The sequence below is a fragment of the Typopeltis vanoorti genome, chromosome 19 (assembly GCF_054136105.1).
Source record: "Typopeltis vanoorti isolate ZY-2024b chromosome 19, IOZ_Tvanoo_1.0, whole genome shotgun sequence".
NCBI lineage: Eukaryota > Metazoa > Arthropoda > Arachnida > Uropygi > Thelyphonidae > Typopeltis > Typopeltis vanoorti.
The window spans coordinates 34,703,532-34,727,133 of NC_143567.1; the positions used below are offsets into that span (position 1 = coordinate 34,703,532).

General features: G+C 34.4%; 1 protein-coding gene across 1 annotated transcript in view; it reads left to right on the forward strand.

Annotated features, from left to right (window-relative positions):
- Lrrk (Leucine-rich repeat kinase) overlaps nucleotides 1–23,602 on the forward strand; it is a 790,764-nt gene that overhangs the window by 455,434 nt on the left and 311,728 nt on the right. Inside the window, exons 17-18 of the mRNA XM_090409582.1 lie at nucleotides 7,545–7,794; nucleotides 19,388–19,517. Of these exons, the coding sequence (XP_090265708.1) occupies nucleotides 7,545–7,794; nucleotides 19,388–19,517 (380 nt within the window). The remainder of the gene's footprint in view (nucleotides 1–7,544; nucleotides 7,795–19,387; nucleotides 19,518–23,602) is intronic.

Below are 23,602 nucleotides of genomic sequence, written 5' to 3' on the forward strand. Positions count from 1 at the left end.
CTCGATGTATTAACTCTGCCAAATGGATTTCATATCTAGTCATAATTGTGTGTAAAGAAGGAAAGTAACTTGAAATCTTTTCTTCCCATATTGTTAAATGTTCTGTTTCAACGGAAATAATTCCCTCAACATTTTTATTATGGAGTGAAGGAAACATACATACTGTATTTTTTTCTGATATGTGGTTTTTCCAAAGAGATTCTTTTTTCTGAAAAGCTGGCAATTTGTCAGTGGATGTCAAAATATTTTCATTTTTCCCTTGGAAACTTGTATTAAGGTTATTTAAGTAGTTAAAAATATTGGCTAAATATGCCATTTTATCACACCAAATATCATTCTGAAGACATTTTATAAAAGCATCTGTACCTTCATTTTGAAAAAAAAAAAGCCAGATTCGAAATAGCACTTTACCCCTGGATAATCATCTTATTTCGGTGTGGAAACGCAATGTTTTTAGTACAGGTTTTAATATTGCCGGTACTGTTTTTGAAACTAGGAATTTTCTCTGCAAAAAAACAGTGTGTAGATATAACATTCGGGTTTATTTTTTTTGCAAGGGTAACAAATTCTTTAATAGAGCTTACCATTGATGAAGCATCTTCTATACAAATTCCTACACACAGCTCCCATGAAATTTTAAAATTTTCTAAATATGACATAATAGAGTCAAAAATATCTTGTCCTGTTGTATGTGCGGTAACTTCTCTGCAGCATAGAAATTGATTCATTAATGAATCATTGCACTATTGGATAGTTTTTCTGAGTGTAATTGGAAATAGTTTTTCTAGTTACACGCAGAACTGTGTCATGTGACATCTTTCACTGGCAGAACACTTGTAACCAGTTCGGGGAACACCGGTTAAGAACCACTGGCCTAGTCACTCGAAGAAGTCAGTTTCATATCACTACACAAAAAGCAGATGTGAAGGATTGTGAGAACTATTACTAAAAAATACATGTACTAACAACAGTGATAAGTTTTAATACGTAAATATTTTATCCCAAGTATCTTGGGACATCCTCAGTACAGTAATTCAAACAGTACTAGGAATAATATACAGTTAGGGTGCATGATTACAATGGAATCTCAATATGCATGCAGTAGCGTGTTATAGAATTAAATTTAAAAAAAAAAAAAAGATAACATATAAAAAGATAATTTTAAACAATTTTGATTGACAATTTCTCATACTTTAGGAATAACTAGAACGTCGTTGCAGTTCAAATTTGGTCTGTGTAGTAGGGTTTCAGCACTTTCTTTATATAAATGTTCATATTTATATAAAGATCTATGTAAAAGTTTTGTCTTTTCCCAATGGATCCTTATTCTTGTTGAGAGGCTTATACGCTGGTTAAACATGATAACTAATATTTAAGGAATTGACAGCGTATACTAGAAATATAGATTAAATAAACTTTAATATATACTTTCCGATATTTCGGCGAACGTCACATTGCCATCTTCTTGGGAACTTACTACAAGACACGTGCACACAAGTACTAATAACAGCAAATGAGACTGAAGCTAAGAAGCTAGCGTTTCCTAAAGTCCTGATGGTGCCCCCTGGCGGGCTATATTGGTAGTTCTTGGCCTTTGGGCTGAAGTTCTTCTGATAAAAGTTTCCCAAATTTGGGGCAGTTTCATGCATCCAAATTTGTTGAGGTTTGGCATGTTCCTAAGGGCCACAATTCACAGAAGAATTGTGAATGTAGCAACCTGTAAATTCAGAAAGGAGATACCCTGTGGAGATTCTTTTTCTAGCTTAAAGTTGATGTGAGGGTGAAGAAGGTTTATTTTATCTAGAAACAGATGTAATTCTTGTTTGGAATGATCCCAGACTCCAAAGACATCATCGACATATTGTTGCCAAATTTTTGGCTTGGATTCAAATATGAAAATTTTTTCTTCAAGGTATTCTAGAAACAGGCTTGCTAATTTTAGCAATAAGGGAGATCCCATTGCTGTTCCTTCCTCTTACTTGTAAATTTTTCCGTTCTAAGTGAAGTAACTGGATGTAATAACAAATTTGAATAATTCAACAATATCAGACGGAAATTTTTGGGTTAATAACTGTACTGTTTTCTTATGGGGAATGTTGGTGAAGAGGGAGACAGTGTCGAAGCTAATTAACATGTCAGTTATTAACAATTGAATGTCTTTTATTTTTGCTTGAAACTCTGTGGAATTTTTAATTGATGAGGCAGAGTAGCCTATGTGAGAGCATAGAAGGTCAGATAAGAATCTTGATAACTTGTAAGTCGGGCTGTTAATAGAATCTACGACAGATCTTAGTGGAACATTATTTTTGTGAAGCTTAGGCAAGCCATATATTCTAGGAGGTCTAGCATGGTATGTCCTGAGTTTTTTAATTGTTTCTTCATCTGTGAGGAAGAGGTTTCATCAAATAACTTATTTAGTTTCTTGAGTTGTCTTTTTGTAGTATCATAATCTATTTTGGCATAATTATATTGATCTTGGAGTAGTAAATTAATTCATCAATTAAAAATTCCACAGCGTTTGATGCAAAAATAAAAGACATTCAACTGTTAAAAACTGACATGTTAATTAGCTTCACTAACATTCCCCATAAGGAAACAGACTGTTATTAACTCAAAAATTTCCATCTGATATTGTTGAATTATTCAAATTTGTTATTACATCTGGTTACTTCACTTGGAAAGGAAAAATTTACAAGCAAGAGGAAGGAACAGCAATGGGATCTCCCTTATCACCAAACTTAGCAAACCTGTTTCTAGAATACCTCGAAGAAAAAATTTTCACATTTGAACCCAAATCAAAAATTTGGCTACGATATGTCGACAACGTCTTTGCAGTCTAGGATCATTCCGAACAAGAATTACACCTGTTTCTAGATAAAATAAACCTTCTTCACCCTCACATCAACTTTTACTTCACCTCACATTCTTTTTCTAGCATAGTTTACGCTATTAAAAGAACGTCCACAGGGTATCTCCTTTCTGGATTTACACATTTAAAGAAAAGAAGATGCTTCAATTGCCACGTCTGTCTATCCCAAGCCTACATTTTCAGGTCGCTACATTTACAATTCTTCCGCTCATCATCCATCTCAAAAATTTGGCATCATTAAATCATTAGTCACCAGAGTGCACAGATTCTGCTCCTCTGAGGAATCTCTAAACCATGAACTAGAAATAATCAAAAATACAGCCATACTAAATGGATACAATCTTAAAACAACTCAAAAAATCATCAGTCACTTCCCCACACATTAACTTAGACAAGAAGAAGCCCATAGGATTCCCATACCTTATGTCAAAGGCATCTCGGAACGTCTTTCAAAAATTATGAAGAAATACAATCTTGCTACTACCTACAAACCCATCAACAAGATCTATAACTTGTTACCTTCTCCTAAAGACAAACTCTCACCTCTGATGTTACCCAGCATGTATGAGGTCCCATGCTCCTGCAAGTTGTCTTACTATGGACAGACAGGTATCTGTTCAGAAACGCATTTCAGAACATCAGGACCACATTTGTCTTTTCAAACCACAGAAATCTGGCCTCCCTCAACACGAAGTTGAAAATCCAAACCATAGAATCCATTGGGAAAAGACAAAACTTTTACATAGATCTTTATATAAATATGAACATTTATATAAAGAAAGTGCTGAAACCCCTACTACACAGACCAAATTTGAACTGCAATGATGTTCTCGCTATTCCTAAAGTATGAGAAATTGTCATACAAAATTGTTTAAAATAATCTTTTTATGTATGTTATTATTATTATTTTTTAATTTAATTCTATAATATGCTACTGCATGCATATTGAGATTCCATTGTAATCATGAGCCCTAACTGTATATTATTCCTAGTATTGTTTGAATTACTGTACTGAGGATGTCCCAAGATACTTGGGATGAAATATTTACATATTAAAACTTATCACTGTGGTTAGTACTTGTGTTTTTTAGTGATGAATTCACCACAGGTTTCATTGTATAAAAAAAATATAGAACTATTAGTTTAATTTCTCATGCAAACAAGATTTTATTAATAATAAAATCTTGTTTGCATGAGATCCCTAAAGATCATTCTGAATAGGATTGAGGTCAAAGTCGAAGTAGAGATGCCTGAGGAACAAGCAGGTTTTAGGAAAGGTAAGGGTACCCAAGATCAGGTCAAGATCAAGTACTTTAGATCATAGAAAAGTTTAAAGAATTTAGATTCCCTGTGGTAATATGTTTCATAGACTACCTTAAAGTTTTTGACTGTATTCAGCATGTGCTTCCACCTCAGTATGGTATCGGTGGTTGTTGACCTGGGATGGTTCAATTTGTCGACAGTTTGCTTAACAGATATGCCTGCAACATGGCATTCTCTCATATTGCCTCTTTCAAACTCCATTTTCCTTCTCGTAGCCTGGGCATAGTTGCACTGACTTGGGGGCATCATATTCCTCCAATTTATACCTGCCACAAACATATGACTTATTTGTGAAAGAACTGCCAGAGACACTTTCCAAAAGCCACCTAAACAAATATATAACTCTTCCTCAACACATTATCAGGTTGATAGCTAACCGATTGGCTTCAGGTGGGAAAGGGAGTTAGGCAAAGATGTCTGTTTTCTTCTCACTTGTTTAGTATCTCTGCTGAGGACATCAAGCGTGTAGCATAGGATGAGCTCAAGACAGGAATTAGGATAGGTGGTAGATTGATTCGTAATCTGAAGTACTGATGATACATTACTCCTTTGTAATGATAAGGAAGAACTTGGACAAATTCTTCACAAAGTTAATGAGATTGGTAAGAATAGAGGACTGCAACTCAATCCTAGCAAGACAAAGATTATGGTTCTCAAAGGAAATACAGACAGGGAATCTCCTGAATAACAAGTGTATCTTAATAAGAAAGAATTGAGGAGTTGACAAGTTTGAGTACTTGGAATCCACTATTAATGTGAAGAATTGCTGTTCAGAAGAAGATTAGGGGTGGCTAAAACAACACTCAGACATGTCTAAAATTTGGAACAATGGATTTATCTCAACATGAACAAAGTTCAGGATTTTGGATGCAGCTGTTTTTCTGACAGTGACTTAATGGATGTGATACTTGGAATCTAAAGAAGTCTGATATGAAAAGGATAGCTGCTCTTGAGATGTGGTGTGAGATGAATGCTTTTGAGGATATCATATACTGAAAGGCAGACAAATGATAGGTGCTAGAAAAAATCAGTAGAGCTTTAAGGATAATTAAGGATATTGACAGAAGAAAGTTGAAATACTTTGGACACATTGAAAGGATGGAAGGAGGACTTCTCAAAACAGTAAAGTTCCTGGAAAAAGAGGAAGGGGTAGACCATCAGTGAGGTGGATGGAGTGTCTGATCTTCAGAGAGTTGAAGCATCCAGAAAAGCATACAATAGGACCACATGGTGAGAACTGGTGTGGCACATCACTAAGCATTTGAATGACCATACAACACCTGTTTGATGTCCAGTGAACAGATGGATGGAAATAAAACTTGTAAAAGAAATTAATTTAAGAAGTATAAAAACTATCTGGATCCAAGGCCTTCTAAATTAAAACTATGCATTATAGATCTCCTTTATAGGATAAATTCATTCTTTTTCTCCCTCCCTCTCTCTCTCTCTTTGAATCATTCTATTAATAGTTTGCCTCACATCTACTTAATCAGTCTACTAGACTGAACATTTTGATTTTCACCATGAATTCCTACAAACAATAAAGGTTCATTAGGGTTAGTTCTTTATCAGGCCTTATCTCAAAATATTAAACTTCTTAACTCCCATGGGACTATGCAGCAGTTCCTTATTTAGCAAATATTGTTCTATTTATCCTCGCTGTTTCATCGAGTATAAATATTTTTACCTGAAGCAATATAATTACAGATGCACAAATCAAATTCATTACCAGAGAAAAGACAGTTTCTGTTACTACTTTATTACTATATAAACTTTACATCATAGTAGATCATCTTCATTAAAGCCACTTTCCTTTTTCAGATTTCACTAATTCCAATATGCTTCAGCTGTAAATCTGAATAAACTAAACCAAATCACTAATTCCGATAAAATAATTAATATCACTGATGGGCTTGAGTCAGAAGATGAATCTTTTCATTTAGCATTTCTTTGAATGTTGAGATACAATGTATTTAATATCTCCTTTTATTTATTATTCATGTGTTGACATCCCTACTTTTCCAGTCAAAGAATTCACCTTGCTAAGATTCCTGTTTTGGAATCCTCTATTAATCTAGTCGAACCATCAAGTTTTCAAAAACTTCGTAAAAAGAAGCTTCTCTGGTTTGTATCCTCAAACTTCCGTTCTCTGTCCTCTTGTTTCCTCCGTTACCTAGGTACCAAATACTCTCTCTCTGTAAGCTGTCAATCATCCATCAACCTCCTTTGTGAGCATGCACACTTCTTCAATTAAGAAGCAGGTGAGAGATTAGTAATGACTGACATGTTATCATCATTAACAAAAAGAGAATGCCTTTAAGATGACCAACAGATATTACAGTGCATTTAATAATTGCAAATGACAATACAGAACTATTGAAATCATTACAACTATCAGAATCTGGTAAGTACAATAAATCTCACCAACATTACATTTTATTTTAACATAAATATCAATATTGATTACATCTCAAGTTCCACTTATATGTGGTTATAAAATCAAAACTAATAAAATACGAACATAAAGAAACAATTGTAAAACGATTTGTAATTGTAAATTATAACTATTTTTACATTAGGTAATTATAACTATTTTTACATTAGGAAGTCAGCTGAATAAATTTATACTGAATAAGAGACAAATCAGTCAAAACACTAAATTAGTTGTACATAAGACACATTGTTCAAACCTGTTTTTACTTATTGATCTGAAAGCTGAGCTAGAAATAAAATACTTGATCAGATACTGGAGGCCACATATATGAGAGTTCTGAGAAAGATTAGGGAAGTGAACTGATGGCATCAATGTCAGCATCATATTTAAAATGAGAATATTATCAAAGAACATGACATTGGCAGCATTCAGAATTTGTATTAGCAGAGCTAATCTCAAGTGGTATGGTCTCTTAATGGTCATTTGATAAGATGATGCTTAAATTGATAGTGGCTGTTCTCAGTTCTATTGCAACAGCAAGTTTCTGCTGTTTACCATGATTCCTTCATGAAATAGTGAAGTTTTTTTTTAACTATTTGATATCCCAGAAGATATCACAGTTGATCACATTTTTCCATCATATTTAAGTGGTTTAAGACAAAAACAGAATACACAGAACATCCCTTTCAATCACTGTCAAAGTGATTGAAAGGGATGCATCATCCAAGGATATTTTATATTGTCTTATTGGATTTTCTTATCTTTGCAAGTATTTGTGTGTGCTTATTAAGTACTCAGAGCATATACTTGAACAGGTATAGACCCACACAGAAAAATGCTCCACACCCTTATTGCAGTGTTTTTTGTTGTGTATATATTTTTGTGCTCATAAGCCTTATTTGTTTTCATTTTTTATAGGCTCGTGCTCCTAATGCTCCAGTTATCATTGTGGGGACACATTATGATCTTGTTAAGGAACGATTTCCACCAGCATATTCAGAAGATTTGCAGCAGTTGATTAGAGAAAGATTTATTAACATAGTTGATGCTGATAAATGTGGTCTACCAAGAGTTTTAGATACAATTGAAATAAGTTGCCGTACTCGACATAATATCAAATTGTTGTGTAATCTCTTGTATGATTTGGTTTTTGATCTTAAATGTCCAGGTAAGTACATTTCTCATGTCGTTTCTTCCAACATACAATACAACCTCACAAATTAAATGGATTGTATTCTGAATATTCTACTCTATAGACAAATGTGTAAAGTGCAGATGCAACAATAGAATTAAGTCCCTGAAGTTTAGCTTTTTTTTTTTACTGTAAAATAATGGAACAAAAATAAAACTTTTTAAAAAATTGTGCTTTTGTTTTGATGAAGATGCATTTTGTGTAATTCTTTTAAAAAATAATTATCGTCATTATTTCCTGACAGGTACACTGTAGAGCCTACAGGATGCTATAATAATGCTGCTCAATTAAGTTTTCATTACTATAACTTCCTGCCAACAATTTTTCTTCAAATATAACTGTCATTTGTCAAGTCTCCATTACTGTTCAGGTCTTATATTTCGGTCTTCTAAGATCTAACTAACCACATTGATCCACATATATCTTGTTGTTTCTCAAAGGAAAAACAAGATAAAGGGCTTTTCCTATCATCAAACAACATGTTTTAACTGTTGGAAGTTTTTCAACTTGGTTATACTATAAATTAAAGATACCAAGAAATTATATACTTAGTTTAATCCTTTATCCAAGTGTAAGCAAACAAATTTGTGCCTGAACTATTTTCAGGACTGGGGCAACTCGTATAAAGAAGCTAATCACTTCACATCACTTGCCTTAGTATCCCATAATGTAAAGCACATCTCCTTGCAGGACATGTATAATGCTTTGCATTATGAGAAGGGTCACTACCCAGACCGGTTTTGACCTTTATTGAGGTCTCTTCAGTGGGAGCGGACCCAGAGGTGATGGTGCAAACTTTGTTTGCTTACACTTGGATAACGGATTAAACTGAATATATAATTTATAGTCTAACCAAGTGAAAAAAATCTTCCAACATCGTTCTCTAATCCTGAGTAATTTATTAATAAGGTGTGATACCTTTTCCAGATCTACAGGTGATACTAAGGTTGAAGTAATGCATAAGTCATATTTTCATATACGAGTAGCCAAAAGGTGTCACACCTTATTATGAAAATAATCTGGATTAGAGAAAGTTGTTGGAAGTTTTCCACTTGGTTATACTATAAATTAAAGATACCAAGAAATTATATACTTGGTTTAATCCTTTATCCAAATATAAGCAAACAAGTTACAAGTTGCCCCAGTCCTCAAAATAGTTCAGGCACAACATGTTTGCTTACACTTGGATAAAGAATTAAACCAAGTATATAATTTCTTGGTATCTTTAATTTATAACATCTCTTAATTTCTCTCTTATTCTGTATAAATTTATTTCTAACCTTTCCTCTCTCTCCCTTGCTGTTTAAGTGACTGTAACCTTGGATTATTTCTGCTTACACACACACAACATTGTTGAATGCTGTTAATATCACATTCATTTTAATGCAGGAGGAATGATATGATTAAGAATTGTAAGTTGGTAACAGGTTATTACTAAATTAACTTTACAGCTTTTCCTAGATCTTATTTATGGTTGATATGGGAGAACAAGAGGCCATCACTGGAATTGTGTAATGAGGGTTTGTTGGGTGGGGGGGGGGATAAGTTTATTGCAAGGAGTAGTGGATGATTGGGATCCATTGCCTAATAATGTACTGGATGTGAAGGCGGTGAATACATTTGATACATGACTTGATGAGTTATTTGTGTGAGTGAGACCACCCATGATGCCCCTTCACATTCAGCACCTCTTTGTGGTGGAGGAGACCTTTCAGTGACATCCAAAAAAGGGACATCCTGGTAGTCTTACATTGCTTTGGCAAGATAGGTAGCCCTTAATGACTCAGCCACGATTACTTGACTAATGGACTAGCCTGCCAACAGTGTTGCAGTAATTCTCCTTCTCTGTAGTCAGGAGTAATCTTTAGATAATGGATACCCATATGGGGTTACATGGTCAGTGGGATATCTTGTGCCAAACAAATCCCTTTAAACATGAATCCTTCATCCTACTCTTTTTTTCAGAGACTGCCACAAGACCCTAACCAAACATACATATAAATGATTCTCATCATCCATTTATGCAGGATAAAAAGCCAATTGGGAAATTGTCACCTTCCTTTATTAAGAAGGGTTTAGAAGGATTGTTAGAATCTTCCAAAACAGTTAAAAACTATATTCTGGCAATATTCTTGTTGAACCATGATGTCAGTAGCACTCAGAAAAACTACTGCAAGTAACATTAGTGTGGTGTGCCTCATAAAATACTCAACTATTCTAGAGGTGTGATATCTGAATGGGATCTCCTCAATATTACAGATGAGGAGATATGTTTAGAGCTTATCAGTCAAAGAGTGACAGGTACAAGGCACATCCTGATACCTAGGAATGGTCTCCTGGGTGTGATCAGAAATCTCATCCTTACTTTTGATGAATCCAAATATCCAACATTGGTAAAAGCAGCATATCTCAACTGTCTTGTTAGACTCTACATCCTTAATCCATTAAGATGCTTTAAATTTCAGAAATATGGGCATGTCCAGACTATGTAGTGTGATTCTACATCTATACCTGATGTGGTAGTAATAATGATATTACTTAGCTGTAGAAAATCCTTAATGTGTAAGCAGTGAGGGAGATGATCATTCAGCTTACTCCCTTTCATGTCAAAAGAAGGATGAAAAGAGACTGAACAGTCCGTCTCATGTTAGGATGCAGAGAGGAAGGCTAGCCACTACAAGACACTTCTTGGAATCTTATTATTCTAAGAAAGTGGCAGTTAAGAAAATATCAGAAGCGACAAACTCATACATCCATTCCACCATCTGATAATTTCAGCACACCTAAACATTTTGATTGAGGATGCTTTTCTTTTGAGCATGTTAGCTGCCCCGACATATTATGTTCTGAATCTTGCAACGCCTCTCACTGAATGAGAACCTAATTGTCAAGAAAATTATGATGAAAGCATCACTAAATGAAAAAACACCAGACACACCAGAAAAAATTATTTTCTCTGAGTGAAAATTAAATATAAGAACTGTCCCTAAGATATTAGATTCTGTATTGAACAATTTTCTAGAGGAAAGACACCTGCTGTGTTCTTATTTTTAGAGGGACCTGTGGCATAGTATAATTATTAAAAACAACACGTAAGTCCACAGCAATAACTTTAATTAATAAATAAGGTAGATATTTTGTACTAAAACTAATAGTACATCTTCAGTGTTACAAACAGATGGGAATAGAATACAAGTAACGAACATTCAGTGGATCACCTATTAAAATACAATATTGTCGTGAGCTAGGAAATGAAAGAAATTAATAAATAATTAATATTTAAGATAATTAGTTTTTTAATGATTGCATAAAATAAAAGTCTCCCAGATCTTCGAGAGAGAGGCAATCATTTCGATTTAAATTCGGTTGGTGTAAAAAAGCTTCGCAACTTTCTTTAAAGATGGGTTCATATTTGAACCTGCATCTATGAAGGAGAATAGCTTTATCCCACTGGATATTATGGATAGTGGTAATACAGTGTTGTGCTAGACCAGACTTCTGAGGTTTGTTGTAATCAATATAATATTGATGTTCTTTAATTCTTTTTTCCACAGAACGGCCAGTCTGTCCAAAATAAGAAACATCGCATTCACAAGGAATTTTGTAATAGCCAGCCAAAGACATTGCTATCAACAAAATTTCTTCCTTATTGCCTTCTACAAAAGATAAACTGTCATCTCTGTCTTTGGCTGGCATTTACAAAATTCCTTGTGAATGCGATGTTTCTTATTTTGGACAAACTGGCCGTTCTGCGGAAAAAAAATTAAAGAACATCAATATTATATTGATTACAACAAACCTCAGAAATCTTGTCTAGCACAACACAGTATTACCACTACCCATAATATCCAATGGGATAAAGCTATTCTCCTTCATAGATGCAGGTTCAAATATGAACGCATCTTTAAAGAAAGTTGTGAAGCTTTTTTTTTTTTTACACCGACCGAATTTAAATCGAAATGATTGCCTCTCTCTTGAAGATCTGGGAGACTTTTATTTTATGCAATCATTAAAAAACTAATTATCTTAAATATTAATTATTTATTAATTTCTTTCATTTCCTAGCTCGCGACAATATTGTATTTTAATAGGTGATCCACCGAATGTTCGTTACTTGTATTCTATTCCTATCTGTTTGTAACACTGAAGATGTACTGTTAGTTTTAGTATGAAATATATACCTTATTTATTAATTAAAGTTATTACTGTGGACTTACGTGTTGTTTTTAATAACCTGCTATGTTTACTTTCCAAAATCAGTTACCAAACACCAGTTAGGCAAATATAAGTCCTCAACCTCTCAAAGTCTAAAATGCTAAAAGAATCGGAAAATTTCACTGGAACAGTCATGGATTCCAAATAAACAGAAATAAGCCTATCTTTCTCTGTGTTATATAGCCCCTCACATGAAAGGTCTCAAAATCTATGATACGACAATGCCGTGTGTGGGCAGGAAGCTAAAAAGAAAGAAAATAGGAATTCGTTGATGTGTTTTTTGAAGACCTGAGGATTAGAATCATTGGGGAAAGCAGATTGGGAAAGACTGTTCCAAAGAGCCAATAAGAATAGGGAATGAAAGTGAAAGATGAGAAGTTGATACGATAAGTTTGTACTTGAACTGTATAAGGGTGTTGACCAGCACACACTTATGTTCATACATGATTAGAGGAAAATGGAAGGATGGTAGTAACAGTTCAGTGGAGCAGCAGCAAACAAATGCCTATAAAGAAGACAGACTACAGAAACAGTGCATCCGTCGGAAAGTGATTGGAGTGAGTTGGTGAAGAAGGAAATAACAATTATGTGAATTGCTCACTTCTGAATATAATCAAACATTCTGAAGGTGGTCTTGAGTACTCCATCCCAAATGTGAGAACAGTATTCTAAGGTTGGGCAGATTTGAGCTTTTGTAGCATTAGGATTTGAGCAAGAAAGATGCACTTTTTAGAACAAAAAAAAATACCTAGCTGTTTTGGAGGCTAAAAAGGTTTTGAATCTTATGTGCTTATACCAGAGTAGCTTAAATGTGAGAGTTAACCCAAGAAGAAGCAACTGGTCCTGATTGGCAAGCAGAATATTGTCAAAAGTGAGGGAAAGTTAGTAATAATATTACTAACATACGAACAATACGCAGCTCATTGTACCTTGACTTAAATGGTTTCGCTGTCCCTGCATTCCAATCACCCACCACTCTTCATGCAAAAAATCTACTCCTCACCCCATTGCTTACATCCACCTTATTCAGTTTCCAGGGATGGCCTCTCATTCTCTCCCATCTCCAAATATTCTATAAAAAATCTCATACAGGTTAATCTGGTAATTGCCCCTTATCAACTTATACGTCTCAAACAAGTCTCTCCTCTTCCTTCTATCCATTAGGCTCTGTAATTTGCATTCTCTAAATCTGTCCTCATATTCCACATTCCAGAGAACAGAAACCAACTTAATCAATTGTCTTTGGACCCTCTCCAGGGATAATCCTTTTGCAAATCTGGCAACCAAATCTCTGCAGATTTTTTCTTTGCACTTTCTTCCTAGAAATAAGATTGGACCATGTGTTTTGGTGGCATTAAAGTTCACCTCCACATGAGAATGACACATGTTTAAGGCATTGATAAGAAAGTTAAGACTGAATAACACATGAATATGAATGATTAAAGTATTAAACTTTAATAGCCAAGTAACCAGGGTTGCTTAGGATTGTATTCTCGTAAGCTCTCAGTTCAACTTATGACACTTTCATAGTTTCGACAAACATTCAGCTTTGAAATAATGTTAGATCTAATATCCACTTTGCTGATGTAATTATAAATTGTTTATTTCTGTAATTTTCCTTTTAATATTTTTGGACTGGAGTTGACCGTGGATAACTGAAACCGTGGCTAGTAAACCCGTGAATAAGGGGGAACTACATATTTATTTAAAAAAAAAAAAAAAATCTAATGAAAGGAAACTGCCCACTATAACCCTCAGTATACAACAGGAGAGGAAGCCAGCAATCCATTCAGAAGGAAGGAGGAATACCATAAGATGGTAGCTTGGTAGCCATTGTGACATGGATGCCAGACTTCATCAAATGCCTTGGAGATATCGAGAGCAACCACTTGAGTTGCTCCACTCCCCGGCCTGCATCTAAAGATGGATGAAATTGGCTAGTGTGGAATTAGAATGTTGGAATTCCTATTTGTGATCACTAAGCAACTGTCAAATTTAATAAAAATAAAAAATAAATTCAAAGTAGTAAAAGGAGTCATGCCAAGTTGCCCACTCTCACCAAATTTATTTATTATCTATATTGAAGAAATATACAAATCCATAGCTGAAGAACCAAGTTTAAAAATAAATGGAATGAACATCAACCACATTAAATATGCAGATGATATTATTCTTGCAGAGTCTAAAGAACAACTGGAAAAAACAATAAAAATTTTAAATGAAGTGTGCTAAACTTTTGGAATGAAAATCAATCTAAGCAAAACTAAAACAACAAAAATAGGAAGAAATGAGGAAAAAATTTCAAGAGACTTAGAAAAGATATACTTAAACTGATTTACATATCTTGCCAGTCTCATTACTCCCAACCTCGACAACACAGAATTAATAAAATACAGACTTAACAAAGGATGGTCTAATATGAATAAATTAAACAAAATATGGAAAAATAACAGCATTTCAAAAAGCTTCAAACTAAAACTCTAAAACATTATTATACCCACAGCAACTTATGGAACTGAGACTTTCAATCAGAAAGATATATAGAAAATCAGATTCAAAATGAAATGCTTAAAGAAAATAAGACTCACTCACTGGTCAGAACACAAAACAAATGAGCAAGTCAAACATGAATTGAATTATAGAGAAGATTAGCTATAATTCATAAACAATAATTAAGATTGTTTGGGCACCTCCAGAGAATGTCTTTTCAAAGATTACCAAATATAGTCTTGAATGGAATCATCAGAGGAAGATAATCTAGAAATAGACCAAAAAAAACATGGTTACAGTCTTTGAAGGAAAGATCACAGTTATTAAGCTTTGGAGAGAGAAAGAGATGACAGAAATGACCAGAGATAGAACCAGATGGCAAAGATTTGTACATAGGGAACTCAACCAGTCCTCTGACAGATGAGAAAGATAACTAAGTAGTTGGTGAGTCTCCAAATATTGAGCCAGTTGACCGTTGATAACATTTTCCATTATTTTGGAAGTACTAAGGTCAGAGAAAAAGGGTGATAGTTGTCTTTTGGAGACAGGCTCTATGTATGAGAGCTAGCTTCCAAGCTTCCAGATAATACAAGATGGTGTGTGTGAGTTCTTTAACACGTTCGCTGCCAACTACGAATATACTCGTAGTGGGTAATCCTGCTTCACAAGCCAGCTACGAGTATACTCGTAGGACACTTACCGCCGGGAACGAGATTATTGTAGTGACCTTGAAGAAGTGAAAATGCTTGGCTTGTGGGGCTAGCTTCAAAACTATGTATTCTCATAGACCGTATATGCTCTGTACAAGCCAACTACGAGTATACTCGTAGGTCGTTTACCTCCGGTAACGAGATTATCGTACTGACCTTGAAGAAGTAAAACAGCTCGGCGTAGGGGAACAGACCATGCCAAAGTAGCGTGGCAGCGAACGTGTTAACTAAAGCCTTTAATACAACTGGAGGAATATCATCAGGTCCAGGAGACTTATTGTTATCAAGTCTGCTAAGTATTTTTCTGATGTCCTGGTGAAATTTCACAGAAGGCATACTGTGGATAGTTTATGAAACAGTGGAGGAATCTGCCTTGGTCAGATTCCTCCGCTGTTATACTTGTATACAAGAATCGAAGGAGAAAACTGATGCCAAGAGGTCTGTCTTATCTTTAGATGCCACCATAATAAATTTAGTTTAATCCTTTATCCAAGTGTGTGTGCAAACAAAGTTTGCACCTGAAAGTATCTTCAGGACTGAGGTAAGGTGGTACAACACCTTAGGTAGCTTGCTCCACCTTTGCAAGGAGTTGCCCGGTGTTGTACCACCTTACCTCAGTCCTGAAGATACTTTCAGGCGCAAACTTTGTTTGCACGCACTTGGATAAAGGATTAAACTAAATTTATTATAGTCTGGCCAAGTGAAAAATAAACTGTCAACATCTTTCTCTAAATCCAGAGTAATTTAATAAAAAGATGGCACACTGTTTGGCAGCTCCTATAGGAGGAGATGACCTTGCTAAAGCTTCTGCCTTGGTATCTCCACTTGGGCCTGGCTCCCACTGAAGAGACCTCAATAAAGGTCGAAACTAGTCTGGGTAGTGGCCCTTCCCATTTAATGCATAACATTATACATATCCGTAAGGAGATGTGTTTTGCATTATGGGAGATACTGAGATAGAAGTGTTGGTAGCTTGCTCCACCTTTGCAAGGAGTCGTCCGGTGTCATACCACCTTACCTCAGTCCTGAAGATACTTTCAGGCGCAAACTTTGTTTGCACACACTTGGATAAAGGATTAAACTAAATTTATTATAGTCTGACCAAGTGAAAAATAAACTGTTTAGATGCTACCATTATACCATCATGATGTGAGAGGTGGAAACATGGAACGACAGGAGTCATACTCCACAGCCTTGGCAAGAGACTAGATGGCTCGACTGCCATTGGATAGAAGACAAGCTTGGTGCATCTGGTCCTTACAAGTCTGCTTTGGATTTGTAGATGAGGAGATGTCTTCAGATGAAATATTTAAAATCCAGTAATCCAGGGAGGAACTCCATCTTAACACATTTCACTATTATTCATAAAGACAACACTGGAGATTGACTTACTCGTGGAGGAATTGCTATCCTTGTGGGCATCCATACCCATTTTCAGCACGGTCTGCTTAAAATTGCTCTGGAAGTGCCAGCCATCCACCTTTTTTTTGGTGGAATTTCTTATTACAATGCGTACCACTTATTTACTGCTGGGTTGTGAGTTAATTCAGGTTGCCCTTGATAATATCATATTGTAACTGTGTCTGCCTATACGTTTTATGCGTGAATTTATAGACACAATACTGTGAGGTTAGCCAAGATGAATGAGTGAGGCTGGATTGTTGAGCATACACATGGCAGTAACAGCTCCTCTCTTCTTAATAATGGATGCATTACATTCTTTTGTGCACCTTGTCATTATTCTTCTGATCATGTAGGATGTCGAAGAGAATACATATGGAAGCAATCATTTCCCTATGTTACAACATCCTTTGCAGGAACTGTGCTCTCCAATTGGACTTCAGTGTGAAAATTGACCTTGTTGACGCAAGTACAACACATCTTTTGAAATTTAATGCTGAGGCAGTTCACCTGAACAGTTATTAATGAATTAGTGATGTAACAGATTATATTGTAATGGGGTGTATTGATTGCACTGTTGGACAGCTAATTGCCATATTCTTTTCACATTTTCACGTATTTTTTGAGTTTGTGGTTATCCAGTTCTTACATCATCTCTAATACCTTCCCGTCCCTCTTTAAACTTCTTATGCCATTCAGATAAACTAGAATTTTTGATGGTATCATCACCACAAACCACTCATGACATTTCTAGTTTCACTTGTGTTTTTGGGTAACGTTTCACAAAACTTTATGTTAACGCACCATTTTAAGTTCCATTCACTCATTTTTCCTTTGAAAGGTACAAATGCAGATATGCAAACTCTACTCTTTATTAGCTACTGGTATTGTTTTGATGTGACTCAAGACAAAATGCAAGATATCTAAACATGTGCAATCACAAGGTTCTGCTTGACTTACCACAGACATTATAGTATGAGGCCTCCATGAATTTGTCACAACTTGTGTGCTATATCTACCCTTCAACTTCCATTTCTGTCAGGATATTATCTTCAAACAGGCCGAATCTTTGAAGGACACTAACTCATTGTCATTATTTTTAATATGCCTGGCATTGATATATTATTTATTTTTTATATGAATTCCACTCATGAATTGCAAATCTATAGAACATTCATAACTAAGGGTTACCTAATCCAGAAATGCTGTTGGAGAGACCAAATGTAGAACTTTTTCAGGTCACTTCAGCAACTTCCATCTCAAAAGGCTGAACATGTTGCATGTAAGAAAGCTACTAATGAAGTTAATCTGAGCTTTTGATGATGTGCAGATATGCAAATAATGCTTATATTAATGAAATGAAACCTCACTTGGCAACCTCAACTACTACTATCCATCTCATCTGGCCAAACTACACAATTCCTTCTCCCAGAAGGATTAGAGCTTGTGCATTCATCTAAGCAAACTCCATTTCCGAAATGCTAAACCTCAAATCCTCTCCACTGCTTGAACTACTCTGGTACAAAAGTTCCTTACCCAACTTCGCTGCATTCATATACTGTCTCTATCACTCTCCAAACTCTAATTGTGGGATACTCAGATCTCTGTTTCATCATGTTGGAGGTTTAATGGAATATTTACAGCACTGGAAAATTAAAACTAATTGTCAAATGTGTAGCAAGGCTTATGTGTTCATAATACATGTTTTTTAATTTTGACAGTATATATCAGAATACAGAATTATAAGTAAATAATTATTTATTGACTTATTGCTAATAAGACAATAAATAATTATTTACTTATAATTCTGTGTGCTGATATATACCATCAAAATTAAACAACATAAAACTAATTTTAATGCTTTGAATATTTCATCTCAATCACTGAGACATCTTGAGGGATTACAAATAACTTTTGTAACAACACACTCCAATACAATACTAAGTGAAAACATGTGGGAAGTCCTATCTGATTGGTGTGCCCTCTATGGGTGTTTGTAGGTGGCCTAGGATGTAAAGTGGGATCTCTGATAATTAATGTTTACTAAATTTTGGGAAGTTTTATGCAACCATATTTATTTAAATTCGGTTGATTTCTGAGTGCCGCTGCTGATTTCAAAAACAGCCTTTCTTTTTCTTTCTTTGAAGGATCGGGGGGGGGAGAGTATTACCAAACAGTTGTACTTATATAATAACACTTATACTAATGTCTGAAATAGTGTGAATTCTGTGGTTGATTTTTTCTGAGATGTGGGTTAAAAAATTAAGTTTCCAGGAGAGGATAAACCCAACTTGCCTGTGCCAGCTAGAAAGAACCAGCTATAAAATGCCTAGAAAAAGTTCCTCTAGTTGTCAACTACAAGTGAACCAAGAGCATTTTTTCTCTTGACATTATTTCACAAGAAATACTGCCATAATGCTGAACAGATGAAATAAAGGCATTATATCCTTAGTACCATCTACATGTGGCACTTTGTTCTCCATTTTCACATAATTCTGCATAAAATATTTGAAGAAAAGTCTTAACTTGATTACTGTGCAAATGTACTCTTTAAACATTCTAATATTGTGTCTCAAAGAATATTTTGGACATAATTTTAACATTGGCATGATTGTGTATTATCATATTATCATTGTGTGTATTATCATTTTTTTTTTTTTTTCACCTGTTTTAGATTTTTCATTCAACTTTTTTTTTTTCTATGTAAATTATATTTCATTATCTGTACAGTGAGTTTAGCTTTTCTTTTATAGGAAGTAAAGAAAGACTTTTAGAACAGAAAATTCCTGCAACTTATCTTGCTTTAGAAGATGTTGTTGGGCATCTTGCCATGGAAAGACATTTACAGGGTAAAGATCCTGTATTAAGAGCAGAGCAATATAGGTATGGCTTGTTATTCTTTTTCTCTTCAAGAATTTTGAGTATTCAGTCAGGTGACATAATATAGTTCACCACATTCAGTTTTAGTATTCTTGAATTTAAAATATTCCAGTATAAAAGAAATTTAATATATAATAATTACTGGGTTGACACTGATTAATGATTTTTGATAAAATTATATACTCCATAAACATTTTAAATTCCTATTATGAAAATTAATATTTTTTTTCTATTATAGTGTTTAAGAAATTTGCATATTAATATATATTTAAAAATTGAAACACAAAAAAAATAAAGAAAATATATTCTGATATTTCAAGCTTGTTAACATTTGTATCATCTGAGTAACGATTACAAACAGAAAACTAGTGCAACTTCACCTGCTCATTAGTAAACACTGGAAATATGGAAAAATTTATATGCAGAAAATACATGTTTAACATCATGTTTGTTCTCATTTCTTTAGCTTCAAATAGTTCATTATTTATGTAGCATATCTGTCTCATCATATCCAATAAGTTTTCCATTACCACCTCGAAAGTACTCCTCTCTCTCTCTCTCTCTCAGCTAAAGCTGCACTAAATGACCTGTGGCAAGTTGCGTTGCAGAAAAATCAGTTAGGAAAATGGAGAGGAGGATTTGTCAGGGCTGCTTCAGACTATTTTTAAAAATTCTTTATCTTGGATTGTAAATAGTTTCATGTTATTGACTGATTCGGTAGATCATATGTTTAATTCTGAACTTTCATCTCAGGAAGGGATGCTGACTCAATTTCTTGGTTTGGAAAATTTAAAATTAAAGAATATGAACTTAAAGAAACATAATAGCTATTGGAAGTATAAAGTAAAGAAGTACAAAGAATCCAATTATTTTTTAATTGAATTTTTGTGTGTGCATGTATGTGTGTTCTAGTACTGAAAACAAGTTTATTATAGTGACATTTATGCACCGTTATTTGTTACATGCTCTCTTAATCTCTTAATTATTTCTTACAGAATTAAGAAATACCTGTTTCGATTCTCTTGAAGATGCAAAGAAATTTTCTAAATTTTTAGGTCTTTCTAGATAAATATGAGTTAGGTGGTATCAATTTATTCCTCCAGAAACTGAGCAGTTTTCTTTGATAAAACATGGCAAATTGACCTTATAAACAAATGCAATCAGTAGAAATAAATCCACTAGCCTCCTTTCCTGGCTGTTATTTTAAGTTAGCCAGTTGGTGATATCTGATTTTTTCTTTCCCCAAGAATTAAACCTTCATAAAGTGACGTGACTATACATTTATAATATGATGAGAAGTCACATTTTATATTTTTTGGTAAATATATCAAAGATAAATATTACAAAATTGGCAAAATACTCTTGAGTTTTGAAATAGAGGTATTTTGGATTCCTGAAGTCATTTTGAAGATTGTTAAATAAAACAAGTAATGACATAGCACTGGTAGATTATACTCAAGAGCAATGCATCAGGAGTACATATCAGTATAGTACATGTCACCAGCCAGCCTGGTTGGCCAAGTGGTTAACATATCCACTCTCTAACCAACAGATCGCAGGTTTGAATGGCGCCATTGGCATAGATTTTTGTGATTGTCTTTAGGTGGGAGATGAACTTCATTTCCCAGTGTGAGACCACCACTGCACTAATTGGGGACCTGAAGTGACTTGAAAAAGTTTCATAAAAAGCTAATAAATTGCTAAGGCAAGATCGACCTTTAACAAAACCATGCTGGCCCCTATAGAGTATCATATTCTGATCCACCCATTCTTGAATTTTGTCTTTAACCAACTTTTCCAATACTTTTACCACTACTCCTGAGATGGTGATTGGTCTGTAATTAACTATCGCAGTTTTAGAGCCACCCTTATGCAAAGGAACCACTTTGCCCAACTTCCACTCCCTAGGGACCATACCAGAGTTCAAACTTGAATTAAATATCCAAGTAAGAGGGGGGGTTGACAATTCATTTGTACATTCACGCAACACCTCGGCTGATATTCCATCTAAACCTACAGCAGTGTTCGCATTTAAATTTTGCAATATACTAAGTACCTCTGATTTCTTAACTTCAATACTTACATTAGTTGTTGCTACAGGTACAGAGATATTCTCACTTGGGTGATAGACTTTTGAAAAGTGAACACTCAGTAACTCTACTATTACATCTGAATTGGTCACCTCGATACTATCAGCCTTTGAATACAACATACTGTTTCTTTGATATTTGAATTATCAAATATGATATTTGATAATATTTGAACCAAGAAGCTTTCAAGTTTCATGTATCATTTGATGTTTAAGAGTAGTTCCTGCTGTAATAGTTGAGATGTAAAACAAATATTATGAGCACATTGCAATAAAGTTTTAATATTTCCAGTCTTCGGTGATGAATGGTGAGCTGATTGTTGTTGAATGTAGTGTCCAGTGAAAGTAGGCTTTTGATAAATGGAAGTAATTAATTCACCTGGTGGTGAACAAAGGAGTATACAGTAATCCCTCGATTAGTGTGTCATTTTTTTTCGATACCCAAATTCGATTAGTGCGCCTGTATACATCTTAAAAATAAATGTTACAGATTTAAAAAATTTTCTATCTATACATTTTTATGGCTAACTATTTTAAAAAATTCACTCACCAGAATGAAATAATTTAGTTACCAATTTTAAACATTTTACAAAGTTATTTTTAATAGCATACTACACTACTTCTATGTACATACACTTTTGTATACTATGTTCCAAATTTTTACTGCCAAAATTTATGTCGTTTGCTATAGTATACCCACAGATTCGAGACACTTCTGCGCATGTCACAAAAAGGAGAATCTATTCTAATAGTTGGGTAATCAATCCGTCTTCTGGGATGAGTTGTTTATTATTACACTTCGGAAAATTAACTTCTCTTTTAAGATAATTATGGTTTTTTAAAGTGGTAACTATTTTGCTTGTATAACAGTTGGGTAATTTTATCTATAAAGCATGTGATTCATGTGTTGATGGCCAATTTGTTCATCCTTTATTTTTTTCTCCCCTTCAATGATAATGACCAAGAGTTAATTAAATCTCATTCTGAAGAATTGAGTGATTCCGACCTGCTAAATTTAGATGCACAGCGGGAAGATCCCAAAGAATATGAAGAAAATTTAACCACTGATAATCAGCCAAAAGAGATTTCATAGAATTTTTATTTTTCGTAGAATCGGCGTTTTTAACCAGCAGTGCTTAGAGGCTGATCCTGATGAAGAGAGAAGCAGTAAAATTTGCAGAAGAGTAGAAGAGGCAATAAGGCCATACCATCATTTGTATGAAAAATAAGAAACAAAATGCCAGGCAAACTACGTTAGCTCAATTCTTTGTTAAGAAGTAGAATAATGAAATTTATATTCTGAATATGTTTTGTTGTCTTTCAGCTTCATGGTTTTCCTTTAACTAGGCCGTGAGACATACCTTAATTCTTTTATAAAAAAATTAATGTTCAAAAAAGAAATTCGAGGAATGAATTATACTTTTTCCCATAGGTTATTATAATTGATTCGTGCATTTTCGATTAATGCACCTGTTTTAAGGAACGCATTAGATGCACTAATCGAGGGATTGCTGTAATATCTAAAAGGACAATTTGGTTTTTTTTTCCATTTTCATAGTAAATTTAATTAGTGGATGTAGGTTGTTTATATTCAATAAAAAAAGTAGTAATGTGTCTTCATTTTGGGGCCAGATAGCAAAAACATCATTTATATAATGAACCCCAAATGAAGGCTGAGGGTGTATGGACGAGAAAAGGATGGCTTCTAAGTGTTCTAAATAAAAGTTAGCAAGTACTAGATAGGTGGACTTCCCATTGCTGTTCCTTCATCTTAACTGGATGTTTTATTTGCCAGAATAAGGTTTATAGAATAAGTCCTGCCCTCTCTTCCCATCTTTTTTCCCATCTTCTATGGGAAAAAAAATTGTGAATTGATATCATATATCAGTCTTTCAGATGTATATCTCTAACATATCACCCCTCTCTTTCTCCTGTCTACCATTATTGTCTTTGTAACTCTACTTTGAAGCTTTTCCATGAGACCAAAGCTGTGTACAGT